The sequence below is a fragment of the Crinia signifera genome, chromosome 1 (genome assembly GCF_055691185.1).
Source record: "Crinia signifera chromosome 1, ASM5569118v1, whole genome shotgun sequence".
In the NCBI taxonomy this organism is placed as follows: Eukaryota; Metazoa; Chordata; class Amphibia; order Anura; family Myobatrachidae; genus Crinia; species Crinia signifera.
In genome coordinates this window covers 113,412,472-113,434,032 of record NC_139217.1, presented here as the reverse complement: position 1 = coordinate 113,434,032, position 21,561 = coordinate 113,412,472, and the positions used below count along the sequence as shown (strand labels likewise).

The 21,561-nt window shown below is 43.2% G+C and overlaps 1 protein-coding gene across 5 annotated transcripts in view; it reads left to right on the top strand.

The window, feature by feature from the left end:
• The window catches only part of FBXW7 (F-box and WD repeat domain containing 7), a 229,733-nt gene extending 214,639 nt beyond the window's left edge, over positions 1–15,094 (top strand). For all 5 annotated transcript variants that reach the window (XM_083171656.1, XM_083171664.1, XM_083171672.1 and 2 more), the window contains 5 exons: positions 142–255; positions 3,108–3,289; positions 4,019–4,244; positions 6,476–6,686; positions 13,223–15,094. In XM_083171656.1, the coding sequence (XP_083027782.1) occupies positions 142–255; positions 3,108–3,289; positions 4,019–4,244; positions 6,476–6,686; positions 13,223–13,491 (1,002 nt within the window). In that variant the 3' untranslated portion in view covers positions 13,492–15,094. The remainder of the gene's footprint in view (positions 1–141; positions 256–3,107; positions 3,290–4,018; positions 4,245–6,475; positions 6,687–13,222) is intronic.
• Positions 15,095–21,561: the final 6,467 nt, after the last annotated feature.

Here is a 21,561-nt window from a genome sequence, read left to right as displayed (position 1 = left end):
CTGTCATTGCATGAAGTTGGGGTCATTTCTGTGTGTATTGGTGATCAGTTATTAACGGTTTCTATTTTCACTCTATTTTGGAAAGTATTGTTGCAAGAATTCGATCGGAGAGGTTTTAACCATCTTTTTTTTTTTTGTCAGGTGCTAAAAGGTCACGATGATCATGTGATAACATGCCTCCAGTTTTGTGGTAACAGAATTGTTAGTGGTTCTGATGACAATACGTTAAAAGTGTGGTCAGCAGTTACTGGCAAGGTGAGTTTCCCCACTTTTTTTATGGATCTTTTAAAATGTTTATTGAACAATTTGCTTAATTTGCTCATAGCAGAAAAGGGATTAGAAGCTTTTTTGTTCTTTGTTGAGAGAGAGAGTGTTAGTTATTGTTTTCTTCTTGTACTGTTTAAGTAATACTGGCATATTGGCTGTCATGTAAGTTTGTGTGTTTATCCTGTGACTTGGAAATTTGCTATTTAAGGACGTGTTGATGGCCTTCCTGAAAGCGCTAATACATTGATTTCTATAAAGCACCCTCTCAGTAATCCTCACTGTATAGTATACAGCAAAGCACACAGTCTGACCAAACATACAAAGGGCTGTATAATGTAACCTGCGAGTTTGAGTCCTGTGCGTGGAATTCTGAGCATTGTCATTTCAGTATAGGTTGAAGTTATTGACAATGTGCATTCAAATCAACTGTTCCTGATAGCTCACAAGTTAAGTGTGTGAATGCAGTATAGGAGGGACAGGACTGTGGTGGGTGGAGACTGATGTGGCCTATCGTGTGTGTGTGTGTGTGTGTATGTGTATATATATATGTATATGTGTGTGTGTGTGTGTGTGTGTGTGTATATATATATATATATATATATATATATATATCCACAAGGAGAGTTTATGCAAAGTAGTTGTCCTGCCATTAATGCTGACGTAGGATCTATGAATCTGTATGAGACTGGAAGGGTGAAACACCTCATGTGCTCTGAAATTGGACAATAAATGGTTGAAAACTAGTTATACAGTCTGAGAAATCATGTTATTAGTTGGTTGGTAAGGTGAGGCTATGAAGCCACAACACATCAGGCCTGGGTCCTTCTTACATCATCACAGCTCTTCTGCTGGTAGAGGAAATATGATGCAGATTGTTCATATTTGGGCTAGTCACCACAAAGTATATGGACTGTTCTTATCTATGCCAAAAAGGGATATGGTCACTACTGTAGGTCACCGAGCATTAGGTCGACATGGGTTAGGTCAACAGGTCATTAGGTTGACATGAGGAAGGTCGACAGTCAAAAGATTAACATGGGGTTTTTCACTGTATTTGAGCCGACGTGCCCACAGACAGTATTTCATGCCTACCACCCACTAGGGTGTGGTGGGGAGAATAAAATAGTATGCCGAGCCTAGGCACTGTGCCTGAAGCATGGCGAGCCATGCGAGGGGACGTGGTGCACTTTTTTAGTATCCATATTGACTGTGTCGACATCTGGGACAGAAAAGCGAAAAACCCCATGTCGACTTACCCCATGTCAACCCAATGACCATGTCAACCTAATGCTTAGAGACCTTAATGTATGTCTGTCCAATGATCCCAATCCCCTAAAAGAATTCTAGCCTTATCAAGGGCAAAAGGTGGCCCAACAAAGTACTAACTCAGGGATCATAATAATTTGGGATGTGTAATTGTGCGCGTATATCGATCACGGAACCTCCCCCTTTATTCAGCTTTCTATAGGCTGTGATGGAGCATATGTGATATGCATTACCATCAAGTCTCTGCATGTTTCGTAATCTGCCTGGGAAAATGTACTATTAGATGAGCTATTTCCTTTACTAAAGGGGCCATCTTGCTGTCTGGCCTGCAAGCTTCTGCAATGTTGTAACATTAATAATAGAGATATCTGACAGCTTTCTGCTATCCTTTCATTCACACTAATGTTTTATTTGTCTTCTCTGTTTGTAAAATATCCATATAAGCTACTTAAAAGAGCGTGCTCAGGAAGACAGATGTACTTATCTGGTAGCTTCCTGACAGCCTGAAGCTCTGCTTGTATAGAGGAGCGGTGTGGCTGGCCTGTGTAATAAGATGCCTGGGGGAGACACTCCCTGTCTGTCCACATTCTTCTGCACAGCCTTTTCCCACTGATTGTTAATGCTCTGTGGAGGAGATCGTATTATCCCTCCTCTAAATACAATATAGAAAAGCTTCATTTCACAAAGGTAGTGAAACATAAGTTGTATATTACCGATACAGGGGGTCTCTAATCAAGACCTTTTGTTTGTCAAATTCTGCCATATTCTGTTGCAAATGTATCTGTTATAACATTGAACAGTACCAAATTGTATTGTGGCTGTATTTTTAGATGGTAATTGACTATTTGTTAGGTGTCACATTGCCCTGCTGGACAGGGCATTCCTGAAACAGAGCAGATAAGCTAGAGGAAGCTTTCAGTTGGGCAGTGGGAGTGTGGCACATTGGAAATCATGTACCAGTGGTTCTCAAACTCGGTCCTCAGGACCCCACACAGTTCATGTTTTCCAGGTCATCTGACTCATTACCAACTGACACATTTTAAACGATCCACAGGTGGAGCTAATTATTTCACTTGTGATTCTGTGAGGAGACCTGCAAAACATGCACTGTGTGGGGTCCTGGGGACCGACTTTGAGAACCTGTGGTGTAGACTGATGTAAAGATATTAATTTTTAGCAAGTGTGTATGGGAGCGTCTGATTGGGCGAGGCAGAGAGCTCCATAAGTAGGTTAGTGGCACATGAGTACTCTTGTATGCAGTTATGGGAGACGCATCAGAGATGCTATTTATTTAAGTTACAAAATGAAAAGTGTGTCTGTCTGTCGTGTTGCTTTAACACACATGGTTATATTTATGCTGTTACTACTTGTCTTCACTGACAGGTTTTAGTGTAGACATCACAGGTTTTTGTTGTTTTCTTGTCATTTAAAAAAAAAATAGTTTATATTCTTTAGTGCTTATATTTAGTTTTAATGCTTATATAGTTTATTAAAAATTCTAGACTATCTCCATTCATGTGCTCTATTTGCTCACTAACGCATTTTAATTTCAGCTTTCTGTTTTCTCTTTGCAGTGTCTCCGAACGCTGGTTGGACACACGGGTGGAGTCTGGTCATCCCAAATGAGAGATAATATCATTATTAGTGGTTCTACAGATAGAACGTTAAAAGTATGGAATGCAGAGACTGGAGAATGTATACACACTCTCTATGGGCATACGTCCACTGTGCGCTGCATGCATCTGCATGAAAAAAGGTTAGAATTTGGATCATTTTCTATTGCAAAAGAAAAACCATACATTGATTCGCTTTGATGCATATACGGGGTGATTTGGGTTGACTCTGTAACCTGCAAAACTCGCAGCTTATCGAGTCCTTGTAATGCGGCCCCCCATGCAGTTGTATCCCCTCACAACCAGCCATCAAATGAATTCTCCAGGGCTCGCAAATATAAGTCAGTGGAGACTGACTTATATTTGTGGTCCTCCGGCCAAAGACAGGGCAGGGCGACTGATGTCATGTGACATCAGCCCCCGGCACACCTCGTCCAGCCCCCAAACCCAGTCAAAAAAACATCGGTCCACCGTGTGAACGTGCGTGGGGACCGATTTTACCGGAATTACCCCCATAGTTCTATGGTGCATAGTTCTATGGTGCATTAATCAAGCAATGTAAAGCCTTAAGTAGTGTTCTGCCTGCAATAGATTGAGCAATTGTGTAAATCTATACTAGCATGCATCAGGAAAAAGTGCAACCTGTAGTGTCTGTGTTACAGCTGAGCTCTGGTTATGGAGGTTTAAGAAACGAATAACCATTATCGTTTGTAAGGTGGAATGTGTACCTCATAATCGTGCTCACCGTGAATCTACTCTTAGCAATCCATTTAACTTCAGCAGGTGTCCCACTATCTTTTGCATATTGGCACATTGTTGTTGGACTTGCATTGATATTTCAGTTTTTATATTTTGTGTTTTTTTTCATACAGGGTGGTGAGCGGGTCACGAGATGCTACCCTTCGTGTCTGGGATATTGAGACAGGCCAGTGCTTGCATGTTCTTATGGGACATGTAGCAGCTGTCCGCTGTGTTCAGTACGATGGACGGAGAGTAGTTAGTGGGGCTTATGATTTTATGGTGAAGGTCTGGAATCCAGAGACTGAAACCTGTTTACACACACTGCAAGGCCACACAAATAGAGTCTATTCCTTACAGGTAAGAGCAACCTCTTTCACAACACTAAAGCCTGCTTCTCTGTCCTATGTTTTGATGGTGGGCCTAATTCAGACCTGATTGCAAGACAAATTTGTTCTTCAAATGGGCAAAAACATGGTGGTGGGGTGGAATATGTAATAGGTGCAGCGAGAGGTATTTTGTTTCTGTGCATGGTAAATACTGACTGCTTTATTTTTACAATGCAATTGAGATTTCAGTTTGATTACACCTCAAATCTAACTCTCTCTGCACATGTTATGTCTGCCCCACCTGCAGTGCAGCATGTTTTTGCTCACTTCGAGAACAAATTTGCCCTGTGATCAGGTCTAAATTCGGACTTGTGCATGCAGGAGCATTCGCCCATAAACAGCTTCAGGATCTGATGTGCCACACAAGCTAAATTGTTCCCAACCTCTCGATCCCATTAAGGTGTCATGAATAAACTACACAATGAGCTAGAAATTTCTAAGTGTGTACGAGTTTAAACTGATCCGATAATCAGATCAGCTTTTATCAGATCAGTACGCACAGCTCATTTAAATATATCTGTCTTAAAGTTCAACAGATCATAGTGTAGATCTGAAAAATAGTATAAATACTTATAGATAAACGCTATAATGATTTGTATAGACATTGCTCATTACAGTGGTTCTTTACTGTTGGGTTCCTTGCTCTACCGTGCCTACAAAGATGCCCTCTAGTTATAAGGAACATCTGAATTCATGGAATTATTGGCTGTGCCATTGTGGGTCACTAATTATCTGCATATTTCTGTCATTACTGTAAAAAGGGTTATTTCTAACCTAATTAAAATTGTTTTCTGGGAAAACCAGGTCAGCCTCTGTCTCTTCCGCATCACAGATCATGTTATTTTGATTTATGGGTTTGTAAACAAGGATGTTTAAAGAGCAGTATTGTTGCCACAAATTAAAATCCTCCATGCCTTTAAATAAAGTGGACAGGATGTCATGCAGTTGGTTTTTAGAAAGACTGGAAGAAGAGTTTGGGACAAGTGTCCACACACCTAATAAAATTGCCCCTGAAATAAAATACAATGTGTTTCAGTAGATTTTTTATAGTGTTTTATCGGCTCAGGATAGACTGTGAGATTTAAAACCAGCTTCCACCTCTGCTTAAATAAATTAGCCAGCTTCTGAAGCTGAAAATGATCTGGTGTGACACCACCGTAAATGGTAAGGGTACATGATGGAGGACACGGCACCCAGGCGACCCTTTGTATGTTCAGTAAATTGACATATTCTACTATGTTATAGGAACAAGTGTATGTGTATGGGATAAATGGGTGGAAATGTGGCTGCTCTACCTGCCTACCATTTTAATGGTTTCAGAATTGCCCAGTAACGCTTGAGTACAAGAAGTTTTTTTTTTTTTTTGGCAAATCAGATTTATAGGGGTTGAACCTATTAACTGCAAAGGTTGCAAGGTGCCGTTTAAACGCTGGCAAAGGCACCTGACTTAACCCGATCTGGGTCGAATTTGCGCTCAACCCTATGGAGGTGCGAGCGCTTTTAGGCGAACTACGTCCACCATAAAGTGCACCCGGTACCGTGATCGACCCCATAGTGTGTGTTGTTGCTTCTACTCCTTAAATATTGCAGGTTCCGTCATAGAAATCTTTTGTACAGTCATGTAAAGTTTCCGGATGGTATCCCTGTCCCAGAGTAAAGTTGGGAGTCTATAATTTTTATATATATATATATATATATATATATATATATATATATATATATAATCTCCTTGTGTGAAAGCAGACTGCGGCACTCGGAGGACTTGATAAGAAATTCAAAGTGGCATTTATTGACTAAATGCGGTGTCTGACATTTCGGGGTCTCAATCGCCCCTTTTTCAAGGTGTGGGTGTACAGGTTACACCCACACCTTGAAAAAGGGGCGATTGAGACCCCGAAACGTTGGACACCGCATTTAGTCAATAAATGCCACTTTGAATTTCTTATCAAGTCCTCCATGTGCCGCAGTCTGCTTTCACACAAGGATATCCATTTAATCCCGAGGGCACCGGGGACAACCAGAAGAATTTGGTTGTTCCCAATTAGCACCATGTGAATATATTTCAAGGTCATGTTTCCTTTATACGTTGCGAATGAAGAAGAGCATTCTCTCTCTTGCTGGATTCTCTTAACTGATATTTGTTCTTTGTACAATTGTTCTCCATAAATAATTTATTTGTAATTTTGGCTTTTTCCATGGCAGTTTGATGGCATCCATGTTGTGAGTGGCTCTTTGGATACCTCAATCAGAGTCTGGGACGTAGAGACTGGGAATTGTATTCACACCCTTACCGGGCACCAGTCACTAACCAGTGGAATGGAACTAAAGGACAACATTCTTGTCTCTGGAAATGCAGATTCTACTGTTAAAATATGGGACATTAAAACAGGACAGTGTTTACAAACATTGCAAGGTAAGCGGAGTCTTTATCATTAATTATTATAATCATTGTAAAAACAATCTTTAGAAAATATACAGTAAGCCAGGCAAGTTATGTGACCGTGACCATCATTTTATATCATTTTGGCTTCTTAGCAGCTAATACTGCTTCTAAAATGTATCTAGCCAATACTGCACTGAAATTTCTTTGATAATTGATCCTTTCGTGCCACTCTTTGTCCACAAAGTGACAACTGAGCTAAGATGGAAGTTTATGACCTAGTAAATTATATTTGAAGATGTCAAATCTATTCAATCTTTAGGATATACAGTGTTTATGACAACCTGGTTACATATCAAATGGTTTATATATGATCATTGAAATACTATAAGAATAGTTTCAGTTAGAATAAAATGTTTTCTTCAGAATGAAAGCCCTCATTTCTCTATCATCCGGCAGGGGACACTGGCGTTCACGCTGGGTAATAGAGGTGGATGGCTGGGAACTGGCACACTGTAACTTTAAACAGCTGGCTCCTCCCCTCTAGTACCCACAATCCCCAGTTAGAAAAATTGTGCTCGGGAGCTGGCCACGCAGGAGTTCTCTCCTGTATTTGCATCTCTTTTGGGCATTTTTTTCTGGCATTTTCCCTGCTAGGGAATTTATCTCAGTTTCTGAGTATTTTTCGCATCCCTGCTAGGGAGCTTGGCGCGCTGGTTAGCCAGCACTGACTGTCAGGGTCTCTGCTAAAAGACGCCTGCCAGCCTAACTGTGTTCCTGCGGTCCCCCACCAAAGGGACCGTCAGACACCTTCTGCCTGCCTGTGACGCCGGAGAGCCCCAGGACACAGTCACTAACAGTGAGTACCCTTTCAGCGGGGCGTGCTGTTTGTGTTTCACACAGCGCGCCGCATGTTAACCCGCTGTCGCGTCTCCCAGCAGGTGCAGAGGGGTTAAAACCTTGCTGGCTGGGAGGCTCAGCGTAGCGGGGATATAGCGGTATATCGCTGTGTGAGGCTGCTCAGACGCGGTACCGCACGCGGCGGGCGCCATTTTAAATGTAATGCCGCGGTGAGGGGGACTTGGCAGTGCTTAGTTTTACAAATGTGGGAATATTGCTGTGTCTAGCTATATTCTGAGGCATTGTTCTGCTTGTCACCTCTCTCCTGCTTAGGTGTACAAGACAGTGGGACGTTAACCCTTGTATCCCCTCTGGTGGCTTTATAGCTTTGTGTGGGGGGAAGGTTTTTTGGGTTGCTATCAAGGAGGCTTAGTCTTCCCTCTGGTGCCTACAGTCCCTGGGTCCTTACACCCCTCCCTGTCTTATCTGTGTGTGAGGTGTGTGTAAGTGCTTTGAAAACATGACTGGCAAGGCATCCACTAAGGCTGCTCAGAAAGCCTTCATATGCATCGCTTGTGGTGTAAAGTTTACACAGTCCTCTGCTGAGGGTAAAGCTACTACTTGTGAAACATGCAGGGGCATATCACAGGGTCCTTCTGAGGTCCCTGTTGCTCCTCCTGCATGGGCTTCCACATTAGTGGGGGCCATGTCTCAGCTTTCCTCTGAACTGGCTGAATCCAGAGTGGCTCAGCCAGCCTGGGTCTCTTCTCTAACTAGATCCATGGATTCATTTGTTTCTTCTATGTCTGTTCCTTCTCTACAACAGAGGCGGCCAAAACGGCCGTTACTTCTGCGGGACTCTGATGATTCCGCGGAGGAACAGGAGTTTCTAGCAGACGACATAGATCCGGACCAGGATGATGATCAGGTCCAGCCTGCAGCTGAGCCAGAACAAGCCCCGGCAGGGGTGGATGCGCTTATAGTTGCTGTTAAACGGGTCCTTAACTTCCCGGAGGAGCCGGAACCCGTGTCCCAGGATTTAGAGCTGTTTGAGGTACGTCCTAAGCAGCTGGTGGTTTTTCCTTTTCCTAAACAGGAACAACTTAATTCACCATGGCAGAACCCGGATAAACGGTTCCAGGTTCCGAAGAAATTTCTTTCCTTATACCCGTTTCAACCGTCTGCGCTAGCGCAGTGGGTGACGCCTCCTCCTGTGGATGCCTCCTTTTCGAGGTTGTCCAAGAAGACTACCCTGCCGGTTCCGGGGGCTACGTCCTTAAAGGACCCTGCGGATAGGAAGCTGGAAAATACACTGAAGGCCATCTATGTGGCAGCAGGAACCCAGTTGCGACCAGCGGTGGTGTCAGCCTGGGTAAGTAAGGCCATTTCTAAATGGGCTGACCAACTGGTTCAGGGTCTGGATGCGGGTGTTCCCCGCCAGGAACTGAAGGTACTGGCGGAACATATCCGCGAGTCGGCAGATTTTCTTACAGACGCATCCAAGGACATCACTACGGTTGCTACCAGGGTATCGGCCAACTCTATCGCCGCCAGAAGAGCCTTGTGGTTGAGGTCCTGGCAGGCGGACATGGAGTCAAAGAAGGCGGTAGAAGCTTTGCCTTTTACTGGGGACATGTTGTTCGGCCCTGAGTTGGACAAATGGATTTCCCAGGCCACGGGAGGTAAGTCGGCTTTTCTGCCATCTGCTCCTCCGGCGAGACGTCAGTACGCGGGGCCCTCGTTCAATTCCTTTCGCCCGCAGCAGTCCTTTCGCGGCAGGGGAAGAGGTTCGTCCTCTTCCTTTCGTGGGTCCCGTGGAAAGACAAGAGGTCAGCCTGCGGCCAGGGCCCAGTTGCCCAAGCCCCAGGAGAAGCCTGCAGCGTGACTATCCTCCAGCCATGCTGGGGGATTCCCAGGTTGGGGCCCGTCTTTTGGAGTTTCGACAACAGTGGCTTGCCACCACGTCGGATCCTTGGGTCCGTCTGCTCATTTCAGACGGATACAGGATTCAGTTTGCGGGTCCCCCACCTTCAAGATTTTTCACAACTGCTCTGCCACGCGAGCAAGAGAAGAGAATACAGTTGCAAGGCGCTATGGAGAAGCTCTTGAAATCCAGAGTGATTATGCCGGTGCCGTTCGAGGAGAGGGAAAGAGGATTTTACTCAAATCTATTCACGGTTCCCAAGCCGGATGGATCCGCGAGACCCATCTTAAACCTCAAGGCACTCAATTTGTACGTCCAGTACCATCCTTTCAAGATGGAGTCAGTACACTCTGTTATAGCCTCTCTGGAGCCTCAGGAGTTCTTGCTTTCTTTGGACATAAAGGATGCGTACCTCCACGTCCCTATATGGATTCACCATCAATCTTTTCTCAGGTTCGCTGTTGGTCTGGAGCATTTCCAGTTCCGCGCCCTTCCGTTCGGGCTGTCCTCAGCCCCTCGAGTTTTTACGAAACTATTGTCAGTCCTGCTAGCCTGTCTGAGGCTTCAGGGCATCAATATTGTGCCGTACTTGGACGACCTACTGATAAAGGCAACATCTCCGTCTCTTCTGCAGGAGCATGCTCACAAAACAATTCTGTTCCTGACGCAGCACGGGTGGATAATGAACTATCCAAAGTCATCGTTAGTGCCGTCCCAACGCCTACAATTCCTGGGCCTGTTGCTAGATACCAGAGCACAGAGAATATTCCTACCAGAGGACAAGATTGCCTCCATCCGATTGTTGGTGCGTCAGATTCTACTCCACAAGAGAGTTCAGATCCTACTTTGCATTCGGCTGATAGGGAAGATGGTGGCAGCCTTTCCGGCGCTTCAATTCGGGAGATTCCACTCTCGAACCCTTCAGTTGGACTTGCTTCGTCAATGGTCAGGTTCTCACCTGTTCATACATCGGAGGGTACAACTATCCAGTCGAGCAAGGTCATCACTGCTGTGGTGGCTACACAGACAGAATTTGACTCGGGGCCGCCGGTTCGCCATATGGGACTGGCTAGTTCTGACAACAGACGCAAGTCTCACAGGCTGGGGCGCAGTCATTCTGGATCGTCGACTGCAAGGCCTCTGGAGTCAGTGGGAAACAAGTCTGCCCATAAACATCCTGGAGCTCAGGGCGATTCACAACGCTCTACTGGCTGTTCCAGACATTGTTCAGGGCAAGACAGTCAAGGTCCAGTCGGACAACGCGACGGCTGTCGCGTATCTCAACAGACAAGGAGGCACCAAGAGCAGGGGCGCCATGAAGGAGGCCGCAAGGATCCTAGACTGGGCGGAGAGACACGAAGTGATTCTGTCGGCAGTATACCTTCCAGGAGTCGACAATTGGGAGGCCGACTTTCTGAGCAGGCAGAAGTTCCATCCGGGAGAGTGGTCTCTGCATCCCGACGTGTTTCAGGAGCTGGTCAGGAGATGGGGTCTACCTCAGATAGATCTCATGGCCTCCAGGCAGAACCATCAACTTCCTCGTTATGTCTCACGAACAAGGGACGAAGGAGCTTGGGCAGTGGACGCTCTGGAGGTTCGGTGGCCCTTCAACTTCGTCTACCTGTTTCCTCCGATTCCGCTCCTAGGAAGGACCCTCAAAAAGATAAGAAGGGAAGGGGTCCGAGCCGTGTTGATTGCCCCGTTCTGGCCCAGACGCACTTGGTTCGCCGAGATTCAGTCGCTACTCATAGACCAGCCTTGGACACTTCCGGACAGGCCGGATCTCCTCCAGCAGGGACCATTCCTGCACCCGGCGCTGAAGCCTCTCCGTTTAACGGCATGGCTATTGAAGAAGACATCTTAAGGAAGAGGGGGATACCGGCGTCGGTAATCCCTACGATGATGGCGGCCCGTAAGCCGGTATCTGCTAAGCATTATCATCGGATATGGCGTGCATATTCCACTTGGTGTTCCGCTCGGGGTTACCCGTTCAGGAGTTTCCATCTGCCTAGGATACTTCGATTTCTGCAGTCGGGGTTAGACTCAGGACTTCGTCTAGCCTCCCTGAAGGTACAAGTTTCTTCGCTGTCCATCCTGTTCCAGAAGAAGCTGGCCTCATTGTCAGAAATCAAGACGTTTTTACAAGGGGTGGCCAGAGTCCAGCCCCCCTTCGTTCCTCCTACACCACCGTGGGATCTGCCTTTAGTTCTGCGTTTCCTACAGTCCGGTACTTTTGAGCCCTTGGAGCAGGTAGATTTAAAATTTTTGACATGGAAGACAGTTACACTATTGGCTCTGGCTTCGGCAAGGAGGGTCTCAGAGTTGGGTGCTCTGTCTTGCCGGGCACCTTTTCTTGTTTTTCATTCGGACAGGGCGGAGCTTCGTACAAGAGCATCCTTTCTGCCTAAGGTGGTTACTTCATTCCATGTGAATCAACCGATTGTCATCCCTGCCTTTACGGACTCCGACCCGCAATCGGTCTCCCTTGATGTGGTCCGAGCCTTGCGAGTTTATGTGTCTAGAACAGCGTCATTGAGGAAATCAGACGGCCTATTTGTCTTGTACGACGCCCATAAACGGGGTTGGCCGGCGTCTAAGCAGACCATAGCTCGATGGATCAAGCTCACTATTAGGCAGGCCTATTTGGCTGAGGGTAGGGCTCCGCCTCCCTCTATCACAGCTCATTCCACCCGTTCGGTGGGTACTTCGTGGGCGGCGCGTCGAGGCGCGTCTTCAGTTCAACTATGTAGAGCGGCTACATGGTCGTCCTCTCACACCTTCATTAAGTTTTATAGGTTCGACACGTTCGCCTCTTCAGCGGCGGATTTTGGTCGGTTGGTTTTGCAGGCTCCTCCGAGTTCTCCCGCCCAAGGGGGAATCTTTGGAACCTCCCCAGCGTGAACGCCAGTGTCCCCTGCCGGATGATAGAGAAAAGAGGAATTTGGTACCTACCGGTAATTCCGTTTCTCTGAATCCGCAGGGGACACTGGCCTCCCTCCCTACTCTGGTCGCCTGCTGGTCATTGTTCTCAAGTGTGTACAGTTTTTGTGGTCTGTATATATGTATATGTTTGTATATATGTTGTGAACAGTTTAATGGTAAGCCTGGTGTCCTTCCTCTCGTTCCAATTTTCCTAACTGGGGATTGTGGGTACTAGAGGGGAGGAGCCAGCTGTTTAAAGTTACAGTGTGCCAGTTCCCAGCCATCCACCTCTATTACCCAGCGTGAACGCCAGTGTCCCCTGCGGATTCAGAGAAACGGAATTACCGGTAGGTACCAAATTCCTCTTTTTCTTCTCTTCCTCTCCAAATCTATTCTTAGGGAAGGAAGTGCTCACCGTTCTGCTTACTTGATTTATTTGACTAGACAGCTTATGCTGCCTCTCAGTCCAATTAAGTCAGTTGGTCTGCTAAGGTGCAAATAACCCCTAGATAAATACAGGGATTGAATGATAGTTTCTCAAATCCATTTTTTTTCTTATGGTCTGCCATCCAATTTGATCATTAAAATAATTTTATTGCACTAGAAGATACATGCAATCTGTCTCTTATGAAATGACCTAACCGTTTCAAGATTACTTCTGATATATTGTGGTACCTAAATCCTGTTGCAGAAATTTTTAGTACAAGCTCGGCTTTGTAAATTGTGTGTAGTAATAACTTGGGCAGAAGAAATTATTGCTCCCCTCCTGGCTCATGAACATTTCTATGTAACCAAATTGCAGATAGAGTTTAGAAGTTAACGCGTTCTCCTTTTATCTAGCCATCATGAGAAATATTACCTATTCTCATATTTGTTTCCCTAGGTCCCAACAAACATCAAAGTGCTGTGACTTGTTTACAGTTCAACAAGAATTTTGTAATTACCAGTTCAGACGATGGGACTGTAAAACTGTGGGACTTGAAAACGGGTGAATTTATTCGGAACCTGGTCACATTGGAAAGTGGTGGAAGTGGAGGTGTTGTGTGGCGAATTCGAGCTTCCAACACAAAGCTGGTTTGTGCTGTTGGTAGCAGAAATGGGACTGAGGAGACAAAGCTGCTGGTGTTGGACTTTGACGTGGACATGAAGTGAAGGCTGGGAAAATCCATTTGTCCAAATTTCTAGACTGATGCACCCACCCCCCTTTTCTGCCTCCTCCTCCTTACCCAGCCGTTCCCTCCAAAAATATTCATTGGCCTCGGTGAAACAGGATTAAGGCTTGGGGCAACATAACGCAAAGACCTACACATGTTGGATGAGAAGACATCTTGTCACAAAATGACTTCCCGTTTTGACATGGGCTACCTTTTTCTTTTGCAAAAAGGAGGACTCTCAAAATCAAACCAGGTGCAATTATTTCTAAATGTCACAAATTGGTCACAAAGGCAGCACCAGTAGTTTCATGATATTTGGTGAACTGTCCTAAAAGCTAGACCCTGATAAATCACTGGTTGACTTTGAAAGAGAGCAGTTGAAACAAAGTCATTTTCTGGTTTTGAAAATGCTGAAAACTTTACTGTGAATTGTTTTTGTACAGTTTTATCACTTTTTTTTTTGTTTGACGACTATTGCCAATGTCAATCAATCACAGTATTAGCCTCTGTTTCTCTATTTACTGTTGCTTCCATCTACATTTTTCATTGCATATGTTGCTCTGGGGTGGCAAGCTTGTCTTTACGTTCTCAGACGGATATAAATCTTGATGCTGGTGCTAGCAGTAGGTCTTTATAAATGGGATTGTTGTCCCACAGCTGTACTGTATTGCCAGTGGCCAAACATATTTATGCTGCTAAATGAAAGGAGAGGAAAAAAAAAGCAAATTTTTTTTTTATTATTATTTTACTGCTGTGACGTTTTAGTCCCAGACTGAATTCCAAATTTCTTCTAGTTTGGATACAGAAAAAAAATACTTTTTGCCACTGAAATTTGAGTCCGCTGTGCCTCTAAGAGGCCGAAAGTGGGACAGTTTCAGACGTTAAGAGTGAAGTTTGCTTGCAAAGAAAAAAAAATGAAATAAGATTTGAGTGTGCAAAGCTTATTTTCTTGTTTTTGAGCAAAATGTAAACATTCCATAGAACAAAGCTGTCATAGCCTGTTCTGTTGGGAACTTTCTTTTTGTTGTGAGGCTGTGGTGAATGTAACAAATTTGCATAACACAACTGACAAAAATGTTGAAAAAAAATGAAATAAAAAAAGCAAGAAAAAAAACCAAACTGAAAATGAAGTTGCTGGTCAGGCTCAATAAATGACAGTATTTGGGTGGAAAACAACTGTTACAGTTAAAAAGGGCAAGTTGACAAATGAAGCAGATGGCAAATAGGTTTTTTTTTTTTTGCGGTGCGAGCTTCACGTGCAAATAAACAAAACCGTACAATTGTCAAATAATTTGCCTCATTTTCCAAAAGTCACAACTCAAGCTGAACTGTGAAAAGTTGTTTAACACTGTATCCTATGCGATCTTTTGGATTTTTTTTTCTTAGACTTTTTTTTCCTCCTCATCCTATATTTTTGTTTTATTATTTATATTCTGGTTTTAAAATAATCAGATTCCATTTTGTTCATTTTACAGTTATGTAACAACCTGATGTGATGGAGGAAAACTATGTTTAAAGGGATTGTGTCTATGGTTTGATTCACTTAGAAATTTTATTTTCTTATAACTTAAGTGCAATAAAATGTGTTTTTTTTCATGTTACAGATTTTTTATTTGTTGTTTTGTGGCACATTGGCACTATATTTTGACATACTGTATTATAAGGAATGTACAAAGTAATGCTAAAATTGACCTTTAAATATTTGCACTTTTGATTTAGCAGCCATTCTTGTGTACTGCGGTAACACTCCCTGCCCACCTGTTATAACTCATCTTTTTTTTTAAACGTACTTTATTGTAGAACTGCAAATTATACAAAATGACAAACATGTATAGGCAGTGTTTAAACACCGAAATATAGAGTAGGTTCAAATAGAGAACACACAATTTAACAATATACTTAAATAAGGGTTGAGGGAGTCACACACATCCCAATACAGCATTTAAGAGTGCATATCAGTATATGTAAAGTATATTCTATAAAAGGATATTATTATCTCTAAAAGGGGGATGACATTATGAAAGTATCTTGAAATTATACCACAATGTTAAGGCTACAGCTTTACGAAAGGTTTCTTTCTGAGGCATAGGTAATACACGTATATATGGTAACCAAACCTTGAAAAAAAATTAAGCCCTGCTTCCCTGTTAATGTACATTTCTAGCGAGTCCATAGTGAATAAATAAGAGATCTGTAGCAGTGTAATGTAGCATTCACACGGTGAGATATGCACTATTTTTCTATTCGATTTTGCTTATAGAAGCAAAATCGAATAGAAAATTGAATGGACATCGAATGGTTTTTCTAAATTCGATGCAGAATCTATCCCAATGTGAGCTCCCGTGTAGTGTAAATCGAATAGATAAATATGGAAAAGTGGGTGTGACAATCAATATGGGCGCTGAGCGGTTAAAAATGTAACAGGGTTTATTTATACATATGACCAAAAAACTTTATAAAGGCATAAAAAGCATTTTAAAAACATGTAAAACACATGTGATATTATTCTTATTCCTAAGGGTACCTTTGCACTGGGGCTGATTCCTGGGTCAGGTTGCGGGATACCAGTCACTGCCCACGCGTTTCGAGCATCTGAGTGCTCTTCTTCCTGGGCCCAGTCACATGTTTTTTACATGTTTTTAAAATGCTTTTTATGCCTTTATAAAGTTTTTGGTCATATGAATGAATAAACCATGTTGAATTTTTAACCCCTCGGCGCCCATATTGATTGTCACACCCACTTTTCCACATTCCACTAAGCCTTAAGGTCTGAGGGTGACCTGAGTGGCAATTTGTAGGCAACCAGGATAGGAGCGTGGGACCGAGTCCCTCCAAAAACCACGAATAGATAAATAGTCTTGGCAGCCAATACTATATAGTGGAAATTGAATGTGTTTACTGCAGCATTCAATTTGATGCCCATCTCCTGCCTGAAGCCAGTGTTGATCTAATAGCACATCGAATGGAAAATCAAATAGAAAATAGTGGAAATCGAAAATGAGTAGAAAAAACATCAGAGCAGGTCAAATAGTCCATATCTAATAGAAATTAAATTGAAAACGTAATCGAACTGTGTGTACGCACCTTTAGTTACGGCAGTGATCAGGGAACTCGGTCCTCATTACCCCACACAGTGCATGTTTTGCTGGTAACCCAGCAGGTGCACAGGTGTACTAATTACTCACAGACACATATTATAAGGTCCGCAGGTGGAGTTAATTATTTCACTTGTGATTCTGTGAGGAGACCTGCAAAACATGCACTGCGTGGGGTAATGACAACCGAGTTCCCTGACCACTGAATTAGGGTATCCGAGGAGACCCACTGAGAGTGTTTTTCTCCCTGCCGCTGCAATTTTTGCTGGTGTCCCAGTGGGGTTTATTTTGGGTGGGTAGATTATTATCCCAAAGAGCCCTTTCAGGAGAAAGGGTACAGTATATGAGATACCCGGAGTGTTCTCAATATGTGTGGAGAAGGGTAGAAAATGTAGCGACCTCTGGGCAACTCCACATACAGTGGTAAAAACCTGCATCAGGTGCCTTACATTTGAAACAGAGTCAGATGAGACCCCCTTATACAATGCAACCTAGGAGTAATGCAAGCTTGGTGCAGAAGTATCTAAGACGTTTCAGTGTATGAAGCTGATATCAAAAGTCTTGTAAAAGCTGTAAATATCAATTTAAGGGGTATTGAAGGAAAGTCTTTCAATTTTGCGAAACCAGATTACTTCCTGTCCAGGGCCGTCTTTTCGTATGGGCTTAATGGGCACTTGCCCAGTGGCCATATTCTGATAGCTGAGGATCCCCCTTTTCCAGGGATACCAGAATTTTGAAAATTGGCCCTGGGGAAATGGAGATATCCAACTTCAAAGCAGCAGTCCAGATCCAATTTGTTAATTGCACTTCCCAGTCAGTTTTCTCAGGTTTTGTTTGACTTCGAGTTTTTCTCAGAGTATGTGCCAAAAGCTGGGACTCTTCCCTTTTTGAGAACACTAGCCACTTGTCTCTATCTTGCCCAGAACCAGATATATCAGCCTTCCAGCATCCGGTCCCTGATCCAGCTCCAAAAGTCTGGTTTACAGTTTTATATTTTTGTCAATGGATTGCTCTGGCTCAGTCCTGGGGTGAAATGTAATAGGATGAGAGATTCAGAAAGTGAGAGATTTGGTAAGAAATCTCCAGTTTTTTTTAAACCAGCAATCATTTACTCTGCACAGCCAGTTTGATTTTGAAGTGTAATCATTTACACTTCAAAATCAAACTGGCTGTGCAGAGTAAATAATTGCTGGTTTAAAAAACACCTGGAGATTTCTTACCAAATCTCTCACTTTCTGAATATATCACACTATTACATTTCACCCCTGATCTCTGATCCCCAAGTCTCCAGCACTTTCTGAAAGGTGGTACTCTATGTTTTTATACTATTGAAGGCTAAGAAATCTATTTCTAGATAATGGAGATATCTGCAGTCAAACAAGCTGCACTTCCACCGGAAATGACGAATATTAAGCCCATTCCATTATCCAACCATCCACTGCGTATGAAACACTCCCTACCTCCCTGGAAGTCATTTATAAGGGACCCTTCATTCAGCTCAGTGCCCCCTTCCACACGTTAGTGTTCTCCCTCCCACCACCTGTGCAGTAAAGGAGTAATTAGTAGAAGTTACTGCTCCAGGTCCTTAATGTTGAGTGGAAGATAGAGCACCCCCTGCCACCCGTGGGACATCAAAGCTGCTGCTGATAGCACCCCCACCCCTAGGAGGGGAGAATGGATAAGGGCCCCAGTGCATTGCTTTGCCCAGGGGCCTACACTGCTGTTAAGATGGCACTGATCCTGTCCATACTAATAGAATGTTTAATATGTGTTGTATAGGAAGGACATAGAACAACCACTTCCATGGCTGCAACGCATCACACCATCCAGCACATTCAACTTATCTTGGTCTATTCATTTATATGGTGACTTGGCTACGTAACTACGAATCTGATAGTAAATATAGGGGCAGATGTATTACGCCTTAACAAGAGATAAATGCAAGGGTAATAAAGAGAGATAAACGTTCAGCCAATCACCTGCTAACTGCCAAGTTACAGGCTGTGTTTGAAAAATGTCATTAAGTAGCTGATTGGCTGGATGTTTATCTCTCATTATCACCCTGGCATTTATCTCTTGTTAAGGCTTAATACATCTGCCCCATAAAGAGAAGTGGAGAGGTGAGGAAAGTTATCCACCAGTTGATCATGAGAAAATACTTTTAGGGTCAGTGGATTTTAAATGTGTAACATTAGTTTGGAGACCCTGGAGATATCAAGTGAGCAATGTATTTAAGATAAAGGTGAAGTAAGGGGGAGAAAACATATAGACCAGATGCGCGTCCTAGAACCTGACATCTATGACTCATCTTATAAATGTTATCTATGGAAATGCATAGTGGTCTTTGAAAAAACATTGATTTCCCCATTAAACAGTTGATACTGCACATTCAGTTGACACAAAGGGGTTTCCGATATGTGGAATTTTAATATTGTCCACAGAGCAGCTGAGAATGGTCAGTGGTGTTATTATACTGTATAACACCATTTATCACAACATTCTGGTCTTCTAACTTCCTTGTAAAGTTACAAATTGTGACGTTATTACATTTTAGTGTTCAGCTGCGAACAATGAATACATTGACCATTTCACAAAGTTAGATGCACGTTTCTTAGAAGTACGTTAAGGAAATAAATATAATCAGTCTTAATCTAATAAGAACAAGCTCTATTGCAGAATATTCACATTCTGTGCTTGTGACACTACCATCAGTCCCTTCGAGTACCTGCACATACTTTGTGTCATTAATGTATTCTGTACTATAAAAACATAACCTTAGCATAATCATCCACTTCCAAATAGTGAAATTCCAGTGGGCATATACTAGAGACAAACAATGTGAATGTAGATCACAATGGGGTAAATAATAAGTCGGTATCTTTACACTGATTTTGTGTGTAGGCACTAATATAGTGTTAAATACTACAATGCCGGTTATTGGGACTAATTGGGTAGCCCCTGGCAAATCTATTAGCAGTGGTGAATTAACTGTTTTTGGTGTTTAGATTTTCTATAAACAGTATGAGAAGAAATGTGCGCAGTGATGAAATAACTTTGGAAATCTCGCAGTGGCAACTGCAAATTGATATATAATGTTCTATGATGCAGAGAGTTTTATCAGTAAAATTAAGTAACTGAAAAGATATCTCCTTCTTAAAGTGCATTTCAGCCGTCCTCGAAATATGATGTGTAATTGAACTCAGCATCTGAGAACATATACAAAGACCATGGATGATAATGTATTGAAAATGAATTTAACATGCAAAAAGATTAGTAAAACAAGGACATCAATCTAAGTATCTGAATAACACAGGAGATGTTTTATGATCTTCTTTGCCACCAGAGGTCAAAAGTGATGGCAAATCCCAAGTATCATTTAAATTACATATATATGGTGATGTCAGGAGGCGGAGATTCTTCTGAAGTAAATAATAATATATGCATATATTACATGCCTCAGAAAAAATAACTATAAAGACATTAGCATATCTGTAGGAGTTACAGAGATGTCCTCCTTGCAGCACTCCGGTTAAAAAGCCCTTCTAGTCACACCTAGTATTGAACACGTGTATGATAGTCTAGCTTTGTTTCATGTATCTTTTTCCCCCTGAATCAGGTGCCTTACATTTGAAACATGCAGAGTCAGATGAGACCCCATTATACACTGCAACCTAGGAGTAACGCAAGCTTGGTGCAGACGTTTCTAAGACGTTTCAGTGTATGAAGCTAATGTCAAAAGTCTTGTAAAAGCTGTAAATATCAATTTTAAGGGGTATGAAAGTAAAGTCAGCTGTCCATTTTGCAAAACCAGACTGCATCCTGTCCATACGGATTCAGTACGAAATCCTGGCGGTCGAAATACCGACAAGGGGGGGCGTGGATGGCCCCCACTTGCGGGCTCGCTATGCTCGCCAAGCAGCGGACCCGGTGCCTCGCTACGCTCGGCACACTATTTTATTCTCCCTCTATGGGTGTCATGGACACTCAGAGGGAGAAATTGCCAGCATTGCGGCAGTCAGGATTCCGGCGTCTGTATTTTTACCGCCAGGATTCCGACCGCCGGGATTTTGACTCCATCCGGTACAAACTAATAGAATGTTTAATATGTGTTGTATAGTAAGGACATAGGCCCTTATTCAGATCTAATCGCAGTAAAATTTGTTCTCAGAATGGGCAAAACCATGTACACTGAAGGTGGAGCAGATGTAACATGTGCGGAGAGTCTTACATTTGGGTGAGGTGTGTTGAAACTGAAATTTTAAATAGTCTCTACGGTCATAGGGGGGTATTCAATATGAGGGTCATGGCAGTCGAGCTTGCTCGACCACAGTGACCCAGTACCGTTCTCGGTCAACTCGACCGAGAACATGCAGGCGGGATTCAATGTCCCGCCTGCCGGGGAGTTAGAAGGGGGCATGGCCGCGAGTTGTGACCGGGAAGAGGCGAGCTGCAGCCGGCAGCTCGCCACTTCCCGGCTTTTCTCAGCAGAACGAGCCCGACAGCTTGAGATGTCGGGCTCGTTCTGCCGAGAAACCCTGCTCAATGCTGTTGGGGAAGACAGCATTGAATAGGGGCCGACGGCCATCTCCCTGATGGGAGGTGCTCGCCGGAGATTGAATATCCCCCAAAGTCTCTACAACGCAAAGTTGACCTTAGTTGGTCTCTCTGCTTCTAGCGATAAGTAATTAAAGCATAACCTTAGTGATCTAAAAAGACTGGACTGTGGAGTATATATGAAGTAGACTAATAAATAAACATTTTATTTTCAAATTAAGTAAAATGGTTAGTTTTTTAAATTTATATAAATATTAAGTTGGTTTCTCAATCTATATTATTCAAACTACAAAATTGGTGAAGAAAGACTGATCTGAAATGTCACTGGTTTATTATCTAATCTATTCCAAACCTTATCCAACTAGTGGTCCTCTAAACACACCAGCCATGCATACAGACTTCATGTATATTTCTGATTT